Source organism: Chaetura pelagica, unplaced genomic scaffold (assembly GCF_000747805.2).
Source record: "Chaetura pelagica isolate M959 unplaced genomic scaffold, ChaPel_1.0 scaffold470, whole genome shotgun sequence".
Classification (NCBI taxonomy): Eukaryota; Metazoa; Chordata; class Aves; order Apodiformes; family Apodidae; genus Chaetura; species Chaetura pelagica.
Genome location: NW_009951911.1, coordinates 481,889 through 492,127, shown reverse-complemented (window position 1 = coordinate 492,127; position 10,239 = coordinate 481,889). Strand labels below are relative to the sequence as shown.

The 10,239-nt window shown below is 45.6% G+C and overlaps 1 protein-coding gene across 1 annotated transcript in view; it reads right to left on the bottom strand.

The window, feature by feature from the left end:
* Positions 1-10,239, bottom strand: part of IGFN1 (immunoglobulin-like and fibronectin type III domain containing 1) — a 34,216-nt gene that overhangs the window by 2,365 nt on the left and 21,612 nt on the right. Inside the window, exons 16-22 of the mRNA XM_009994311.1 lie at positions 9,517-9,658; positions 8,721-9,017; positions 7,481-7,780; positions 6,298-6,471; positions 5,195-5,323; positions 4,313-4,611; positions 744-939 (exon numbers count right to left, since the gene is read on the bottom strand). Coding sequence (XP_009992613.1) covers positions 744-939; positions 4,313-4,611; positions 5,195-5,323; positions 6,298-6,471; positions 7,481-7,780; positions 8,721-9,017; positions 9,517-9,658 — 1,537 coding nt within the window. The remainder of the gene's footprint in view (positions 1-743; positions 940-4,312; positions 4,612-5,194; positions 5,324-6,297; positions 6,472-7,480; positions 7,781-8,720; positions 9,018-9,516; positions 9,659-10,239) is intronic.

Below are 10,239 nucleotides of genomic sequence, written 5' to 3'. Positions count from 1 at the left end.
GAAAGTGGCACAGGACAGAACCCTAAAAATTTTAAGTCCATTCTATGTGTGGGGGCTGAGTAAATATCCTGGTCATTGGAAGGGACCAAATTGGATTCCTTCTCCAGTCACACAAATTGATTTGCTATTAACTGTACTTCTGCTGCATGGCTGGGCCTCCTTCCTTTCCTGTACTTTTTTACCTCTTGGGGAGACAGCAAAGAGAATTCATAAAATCATGGAACGGTTTGGGTTGGAAAGGATGTGAAAGATCATCTAGATCCAACCCCCTGCATGGGCAGGGACACCTCCCACCAGCCCAGGTTGCTCCAAGCCCCATCCAACCTGCCCTTCAACACTGCCAGGGATGGGGCAGCCACAGCTTCCCTGGGCAACCTGGGCCAGGGCCTCACCAGCCAGTTGTTGTAGCTATGACTACGTGTCCTACAGCTGCTGCTGACTAAGCTTAGACAGTTACAAAGAGCATGACCTCCTCTCCTGTGGCTTGCACTGTCCATCTGTGTGACTTTGCCCCTTTAAGCTGAGTCACTCTAGATGCTGGGTGTAATTTTAATCAGTAAACTGTTCTGTCCTGCAGACACAGCCAAGTGACACCACAAAGTGGCCAGACTGAATCTGGTGGAAAACTGTTCTCTAGTTCTCCCTGCACAGCTCAACTCCAGCAGAGCTCACTGTGCTGAGCTCAGTCCATGGCCTGCTGCCTTTTCCCAGTAATTCTGTATGTGTAGGTGATAAGGAGTTACCTGTGACTTGAACCTGGAAGGTGAATGTTTCTCTTTTCCCCAACCCATTCTGGAGCTCGATGGTGTAGGTGCCGCTGTCGGTGAACTCGGCTGCTTCAATCAGCAGCTGGGCGGTGTCATCTTGGGTGTTTATTGTAGCCTGGTCTGGAAGGGGAAGCCCATCCTTTAACCAGGTCACTACTGGATCTGGAGCTGCCTGTAAAGAACAATACCAGTTATAGCTCACTTGTTTTGCCTCCAGATTGTGTCTTTACACCTCTAGCTCCATTGTCTCCTCCCAAATATACATCTACAAGAGGCAGGAGAGCGACACTTGGAAACATGATAATATCACAGACTGGTTTGGGTTAGAAGGGATTCAAGATCATCTAGATTCAACCCCCCTGCATGGGCAGGGACACCTCCCACCAGCCCAGGTTGCTCCAACCCCCATCCAACCTCCCCTTCAACCCTGCCAGGGATGGGGCAGCCACAGCTTCCCTGGGCAACCTGGGCCAGGCTCTCACCACCCTCACACCAAAGAATTCCCTCCTCATCTCCAACCTCAATCTCCCTCTTCCACTTTTCATCCAGCCCCCTCATCCCATCCCTCCCTGCCCTTGTTCAAAGTCCCAGCTTTCCTGGAGCCCCTTCAGGCACTGGAAGGTGCTCTAAGGTCTCCCTGGAGCCTTCTCTTCTCCAGGCTGAACACCCCAACTCTCCCAGCCTGGCTCCAGAGCAGAGCTGCTCCAGCCCTCCTAGCATCTCTGTGGCCTCCTCTGGACACTCTCCAGCAGCTCCATGACCTCTTTATGTTGGGAGCTCCAGAACTGGATCCAGCCCTGCAGGGAGGTCTCACAAGAATGGAGTAGAGGGCGAGAATCACCTCCTTTGACCTGCTGGCCACACTTCATTTGATGCAGCCCAGGTGACAATTGGCTCTCTGGGCTGCAAGTGCACAACCACTTCATAAGAGAGTAAATAATCCAATAGGATTTGTAAGAAGTAATAAAAAAGTGGGAAAACTGTTTCATTTGAAGAGGAAAGGGGGTCTAACCAGACCTGATGCACATTGCCAGCCCATGTTGAGCTTCTCATCCACCATCACCCCCAAGCCCTTCTCCTCAGAGTTGTTATCAATCCATTCTACACCCGACCTGTATTTGTGTTTGGATTCCAGATGGATCTAAGAGCCCTGGAGAAAGGGCTGCTCTAACCTTTCTTTGCATTTTTCTCTGTGTCTTTTAAGAATGTTACTGTAGCAAGGTGTTCAGGTGAACTGTGTCAGATGAGATGTGCTGCACCACCACCAGATCACACCAGTAGTTACTATTCTCTACTTTTAATAAGATCTGTTTGTTTTGGAAAGAAAAAACATCCTCAAAGTGTCATCTCTGGTTTCTCTTCTCCAGGAGATTAGGAGAAGGCCCAGCAAATATAGACACTTTGTTCTCATCAACCTGTTCTGGGTATCCCAGACTTTCCAGGTGTTGTTCCAAGCTTACACCAAAGCACCCAGGAGTTCTGTCAGTGCTTGCCTGTTTCCCAAGTCATACAACTCAAGTCCTGCTGCTTAGTAACAAACAAGGTCAAGAAGGTGTTGCTAGAAATGCTGCCCCAAGGTCTTCCAGAGGAAAACCAACTGATTTTTAAGCTTTAAGAGTGACAGATTAGTGCCAGATGATGGTGATTATGATATGGTTGGAGGGACATGATTGTGCCTTGTTTGCAGAGGTTGATGAATGACCATAACCTCATGAAACAGTCATGCCAGGAGTGACAGCTCCATTCTTGTTCCTGTTTTTCTCATGCAGAAGCACACACAGCTCAGGCAGGCTGAAGGATCAAAACCAAAACCAAAACCCCAGGCCAAGAAAACTGCAGCTCAGGTTTCACATCTGCTTTTGACAAGAAGAGGAGATGTGGAATTGCTACATACATCTCTGAATACTTACTTCAAAGGGAATATTCACTCGGATGGGATTTCCTGCTTTTATAACCAGGAAGCTTTTCACTGTGTCATCTATTAGAAACCTGGGAGAAACTGGAGAAGACAGTGATTTCAATGAAAATAAAGGCAAATTTGTTACTCCAACTGCCCTTTCAACAGTACTCTGCAGGGTTTTGATAAACTCAGTGGCACTGTGGAAAAAAACCTCCTTGATTCATGAACAGAGCTGATCTCTTTCTAATTGTATTACTATTTATTGATCACCAAGACTGAACAAGGGGAAATGATGTAAAAATTAATTCACAATGAAGTTTGTATAGATGTGATGTCTCAACCACAGAGAAACTGCAATGGACACTTAAAAAAATATATGCTTACATAAAATAAAATGTATATAAAATAACCTATATGAATACAGAGCATCCTATGGAAACCACCCTGAGTTAATTAAAAATAATATTTTTAGTATTTATTTTTTTCTTTTTTTCCCTCTTTTCATCAATATAAAAGACTATTATATTAAGCATTTTTCTAAAAATGGCAAATAAAGTTGCATTTCTTTGTATTTAGAATTTCCAGGTCAGAAATAAGAAAAGTTCTTCCCAGAATCTTCCCAGATGGACTTGCAGTTATTTGTTCACTGACTGATTACTAAAGGAGTCTCTGAACACAGCCCAAAATTATTTTTATGTTGAACCCAAGTTAGGGAAGATCAATCCCCCAGAAAATAACCTCTCACTTCTTTACTTCTGCAATGCTCACAAAAAACAGGAAAAAAACAAACAAAAAAACCAGCAAAAAACCCCCCAAAAAACCCAAAATAAAATCAAAGTTACAGATTGTAAATAAAGACTAAAAAAAGTGAAAAAGGAGCATTTGAACTAGAAAATTAAGATGGGAAAATAAATATTATAATAACTAAAATAACAATTGCAGAGAATGAAACAAAATGTCTAATCCTAAAGGACCATAAAAATAGACTGAAAACTTATTTTTTTCCATTAAAAAAGCCTGGGTAGGCATAAGGTTTGTATGGTTTCTGTCTGGTGATTATGACTGTGGGACAGGTCCACACAAGGGCCAAAAAGTAAATCTGAGGAGAATAGACAGTTGGGGGGTTCTTTTATCACAGTGAGTCTTTCAACATGAGCTGAACATTGTGAATTGTACATTTATTATCAGACAAATCTTTAGAGTTTCCTGGGGAGGCAAACTAAGCTCTCTGGAGCCAATCAGAATTACAGGCACTTCTGGATTATGTTCTTAGTTTCAGGCTGTCCCGTGAGGAGCAGGGAGTTGGACTCTGTGACCTTTATGAGTCCCTTCCAACTTCAGCTCTTCTATGGTTCTATGAAATGTGACCAGACCCCAGAGGAGCAACACAGTATTTGCTCTTCTGCTGCAGTCTGGGACCTCAAAGCAGCTTATCACACTGACCTACCAAGCTTGTCTGCATCCTGTTACCTATAGAATCATGGAACAGTTTGGGTTGGAAGGGACCCTAAAGATCATCCAGTTCCAACCCCCTGCATGGGCAGGGACACCTCCCACCAGCCCAGGCTGCTCCAAGCCCCATCCAACCTGCCCTTCAACACTGCCAGGGATGGGGCTCTCTTCAGAATCCTTTCAACTTACCTACAGGGGGAGCACCTTCCATGCAAGCTTCAAGCTCTACAGCTTCTCCTGGGCCACTGTCATTGAGGGCTCTCACACGGAGGAAGTATATCTCCTTGGGTTGGAGGCCTTTGACTGTGTAGGTGGTGGCCTCGATGGGAACAACATTGCACTTGGTCCAGTTGAGGCTGTCAGAAGACCGTATCTCCACCTCATAGCCTGTCACAACATTCCCATCTTTTGCTTCAGGTGCCTTCCATGTCAAGGTGACACTAGTGCAGTCACTGCTGCTCACTTTAAGGTCCTGCACTTGACCTGGAGATTCTGAAAATGGAATCACAGAATCAGAGTGGTCAGGGTTGGAAGGGACCTCTGAGGATCTTCTATTCCAACCCCCCTGCTAAAGCAGGGTCACCTACAGTAGTAGGAAATTTTATTTAAATTATTTTTCTAGGATTTCTATCCCCTCTCTTCAATCACTTCCTGAGATTCCCAACATCCTTGCAGTGCACTGGATATCCACCCTGCTGTCTTGACTCCATCTTGTCCCAGTTCTTCAAACCTGAATCCAGGTGCCTGCTCCTTGCCAGCCATGCAGTACAAGCTGCAACACTCCTGAACCAGTCTGCAACCCATCCTGAAGACCTCTGAACCCTGAAGACCTCTCCACACCTCACATAACTGCTGCACGGGGAGTCTGTCACATCTGGACATCACACAGAACACTTTTCCATTCCCTCCTACTGCTGATAAACATCAGCCTCAGCCATAAAACATTCCTCAATCACTTGATCTTTGTCTCCCCAAACTTCTGCGAAGCATTTACAAACATGGCCTCTCCACAACCACCCCAGCCCACATTCAGCTTCACGTGTCCCCAGACCAGCAGGATGGGCAGGGCACTTACTGGTGGAATCCCGGGCAAAGACAGGCTGGGAGGGTTCACTGGCATCTCCTGTGCCAGCAGCATTGACAGCTGCCACACGGAACTCATACTGCAGCCCTTGCTTCAGCTTGCTCACCTTCAGCTGCTTGTCTGCAGAGACACAAGAAGAGCCTTGGCTCAGATGAGCTGTTCCCAAACAGGGAAGGGTGAGATAATGATGTTTTACTTTAATCCATGCAGAATTGTGCACTGAATCATTCTCAGGAGCCACATATAAATGCTGTTTCCCCTGCCTGCACCTATGTAAGTGCTTATGTATTTCTGGGACACATTCATTGCACTCCCTTGCAAATCCATCGGTATTTGAGAACTATTCAGGTACAGACAAGCTAAATACTCCTTTTCCTCATGGGATCATCCTAAACTCTTCTCTACCAGATAAGAAGCCCTAGCTTGCAACTGATAGATATTTGATAGCTACATTCAGACCACATCTTGGAGATCATACTTGGGTTTATCTTCCTTGCATCCATAAATTCTTGGCTGCCAAGTTCCTAGCGTGGGGCCTAAGGACACTACTTCTGCATGTGAAGTGAAAATTTTAGTTCCAGAAATCAAAGACATCAGTTTATCTATAAAGGAGCTAATGTCCCAAGATGCAGCAGTGAGCTTCTCTGCACTCTTCTCCAACCCTATTGGGAAAAAGAATTGTAATCCTCTTCCCAGGCATTCAGGTGCATAGAAACCCAAGGCCCAGATTTGCTGTGGCACAGCTGTGGAACCTCACTTGTGAAAAAACATGGACACTAGGGCTGTGAAAGACAGGAAGGTAAAACTTCAGACAGGGGTCATGGGGCTGTGATGAGGACAGCCAGCAGCTCAGGACAATGTGGCTGTGATGGGGACAGCCAGCAGCTCAGGACAGTGTGGCTGTGATGGGGACAGCCAGCAGCTCAGGGCTTCAGAAGGAAAAGCACTGACATGAAAAGGTTTAAGATCCTAAGCAGGAAGCAAGGAGTTAGAAGGCAGCAACTCCACAAAGATCAGCCTGTTACCTTCTGAACCCAGCTGACCTTTGTGCCTTCTTCCAGCCTTTCAGCCTGTTCCAGGACCAAGCTGCCTACCTGCTGTGGGCACCGTGTTGACTGGCAGCCACGTCACGCTGCCCTTCTTGCGCTTTTGAACCAGGTATCCCACAATCCCGGAGGTGCCCGTTTTCCGAGGGACTTTCCAGGATATTGTGATGGTCTCTTTGCTGGTGCTGACAATCTGAGGGGGATCTGGGGCATCAGGTGTAGCTGGAAGGAGATCAGGGTTTCATTGTTAGCAGGTATATTTTTATTGCAAGATAAAGTGTTCTGTGTCATTTATCCTTCCCGTTTCCCCGTTCATCAGGATGTGTTTTGAACATGTGACTGAGACCTAAAGGTGTGTGTCCTGTTCCCTGCACAAACAGGATCCAGCATGAACCTCTGCTCCTGAATTTTGCTTTCATGAAGGACCTGCTGCCATCACAGCTGACAATTCCCCTCTCAGCCTGTGGAGCGAAGCATTTACATTCTGACATGATCAGAAAAGTCAGAATGATTCCTGCTTTTAATAGCAGAAAATGGAAATGGAATGGATTTCTTAGCTCTCTTCAAAATTCAGGGCTTCTCATAATCATGAGAATGTAGAAAGAAAAAAATGAGAAATAGCCCAGAGCAGTGTTTTCTCTCCAGTACTGCATTCATGGTAAAACTGTTTGAGTATTTGAACTCACTGAAGGACAAAGAAGAGAATTAACTGCTTGGAAATCAGGGGAGTGAAGAAGTCAGGCTGAAAATGCTGCACATGCAGAGATTCTCCCTTGCCTATGGAGTTAGAAAACTGGAAGGGACAGCTCTCCCCCAGGACATCTCTCCATTGGAACATCAGCACAGCCCTGTGTGATCTGCTGATCCACAGAGAGATGTCCCAGTGCAGAGATCTCCTAGACCCTTAAGAATAGGTCTCACAAGTTCCCTTTGTAGCCATCCCAAGATAAAATTTTCTCTGATCTTGAAGCATCTTGCATCCCCCCATGAAATTTGCTTTCCAATTCAGAATGGAGCATAACTGAGAACTTAACACCTTCTCACTTGGAATCAAAGCCTACAACAAACTTCCCAACGCGTGGTCTCCATGGATTTGTGGAGATCTCACAGCTGTGATTCAAGTTTAGATCTGTAGCAACATTCAAAATGCAGCACCTTTGCTTTGGTGTCAGCTTTGAAAATTAATTTCCCCACCAATTGTCAAACACAATTATGGGAAGTTCTTCCTCACCTTTACTGACAGCCTTCACCTCCTCTGATTCCAGGGCGTCGCTGCTCCCCTCAGCATTCACAGCTCTCACCCTGAAGTAGTAGCTCATGTCTTGTTCTACTTTGTTAGTGGTGAAGGTGGTACAGCTCCGGGGGGTTTCTCCCAAAGCCACCCAGTCGTTCCTGCCCACCTGCTGACTCTCAATAATGTAGCTCTGCACTGGTTTGCCCCCATCATCACTTGGGGGCTTCCACTGAATGGTGATGCTGTCTGCAGAGCTTTCCACAATTTTGATGGGACCTGTAGGTGGCTGTGGCTTGTCTGAAAAGGTGAGCACAGAGAGAGTCTGAATTAGCTCCAGAGTCAGGTGTGCTCCTGGGTTTGGAGCAGAACCACAGAATTGTCACAGTTGGAAAAGAGCTTCGAGATCACCATGTTGGACTGTCAACCCCCACCCTCCCGAGAAAAGCTCACTAGAGCATGTCCTGAAGTGCCTCATCTACATGTTTTTTAAATACCTCCAGGGATGGTGATTCCAACACCTCCCTGGGCAGCTTGTTCCAATGACTCATCTTTCAGTAAATAAATTCTTCCCAATATCCAGTCTAAATCTCCCCTGGCCCAACTTCAGGCCATTTCCTCTGGTCCTGTCATTACTCACTTGGGAGAAGAGCCCAACTCCCACCTCCCTACAACCTCCTTTCAGGGAGCTGTAGAGAGCAATGAGGTCTCCCCCAGCAGACACTGTCTCTCACATCCAGCTGGGAGCCCATTTCTGATGGGATACAGCTGCAGAATGAGGGCTGGGCACTCGAGTCACCTCTTCAAATCTTCATCTTCTGATGTTAAAGAAGTCTCAGGGAAGCCAGACCCTTGCTTCATGGGCTAATTGTTCTCTTAAGTACTGGACCAGCTCAACTGGTTTGTAAGGAAGGACACAATTTTTGGACTTCCCAAAGACCACAAGTGTTTATGGCAGAGTTGAATTTGGCCTTGATCCTCTATTTTAGATTTTCCTGTCGTGCACATTCCCATCTCCCACGGTCACCCAACATTCAGCTGCTGAAGCCATGCAAAACCAAACTAGACTCATGTCATCTTGTGTTGCAGGGCAAGAAACCTGCCAGCAACCTCTGCTTGTGCCCTGATTTTGTGGACAATTACACCTTGGAATGCTCTAAATAAGATTCTCACCAGTGTTACTGGGTTCCCTGCCTAAGCTCTACAATGAAAGCCACAGTGGATGCGACGGGGATCTTACCTATCACCACAAGCTTTAAGTTCATCTCCAGGACCCCACTGTCATTCTTCAGCCTGACTTTGTAATCCCCACAGTCCTTTCTGTCACAGCTGGGGATGGAGAGCATGGTAAAGGTCTCTGTTTTATCCACACGAATCCTTGTGTCATCCACCAGCTCCATTCTGTCCTTCATCCACGTCGCTGCGATGGGCAGGCGGCCCTCAAAGGGGATCCTGAGCTGCACCTTCTGCCCTGCCTTGGCCACAGTAGGGACACTTGTTAAGTTTTTGAGGAGAACTTTGTCCACCTGAGGAGGATCTAAGCAGATGATAAAAAGTCATGAAAAACTGCAGCTCACAGAGGATAAAGCTCACCTTGGAGGGAAGGGATTCCCTCATGATGCTGGCAGTAATGCTTAGAAGCAACATTTGGTCCTTCACCTGGGGACACATGCTCAGGGCTTCACACACAGGCATGGCCTTTGCTACAGGATAATTGTCACAAAGTATTTGTGATATCATCTTGTTCTTTTCACTCGACCAAGTTTCTCATAGGCCATACACTAAATACAAGAATGAAGAAATCTGGCCTGAGAAAGTGTTACCTGCACCCCAGAATCTTTGAGTTAATTACAGGCTGTTGAGAAAGGCTCCCTAGTGAAATTTGCAAACACAGAATGCACCAACCTGTACAAAAAATCTCCCATTGACATGGCAGTTCTTTATGATAAAGCTGTCTCAGTAACAAAGTACAGGGCTGTGAGAAGACACATTACATTTCAAGCACAAGGCTGCATTGGTAGTTTGAATAGTCTCACCTTCAACAAAAATAGAAGCTTCAGTTTTTATATCTCCACCTTCAAACCTGTATTTCCCAGCATGAATATCTTCCACTTTGTTAATAATTAGTTTGTGGACTAGACCTTGCTTTTCAAAAATGACTCCATCCATGCTTTTTAACTAGGAGGTAAAACACAGAGATCCATTCTTTAAAAAAGGGTGGAAAAAAGGCAGTTAAAGCTTAAACTGGACAGACAAAAAAATTAATAATAAGACTTATGAATGCCATGCATGTTTAATTAAGAGAATATTCTGGCATTACTGATTTGGTAATGTTACATAGAAGCACAATCAATTTACTTGCCACAAAGACATCATTCAAAGCCCATTAAAATCAATTTAAGCAAAGCCTCCAAGCTCTCTCTGTCTATTCTTAATGACAAAAAAACATTGGCCCATACTCGAATATGATACCTCAGAACTTCTACAGCTCTGCCTGGATCCCACAACTGGAATTACTCTCCAGCATTAAGATGTCTATGCTTAACCCTCAACACTAATTAGAAAGGGTACTCTTCCCATTATGCCTGCCTGAAGGATCCTTGAAGATTTTCCCTCACTTTTTGCATATTTCTCTCATTCACCAAGGAGAAGGACAAGGACTGCATTGCAAGGAAGAGACCCACCCCACCTCCATCCATGGAAAAGAATGGAAAACACATAGCCTGTTGTCAGCAAGAAAGGAAATGCCTTTCAGCAGG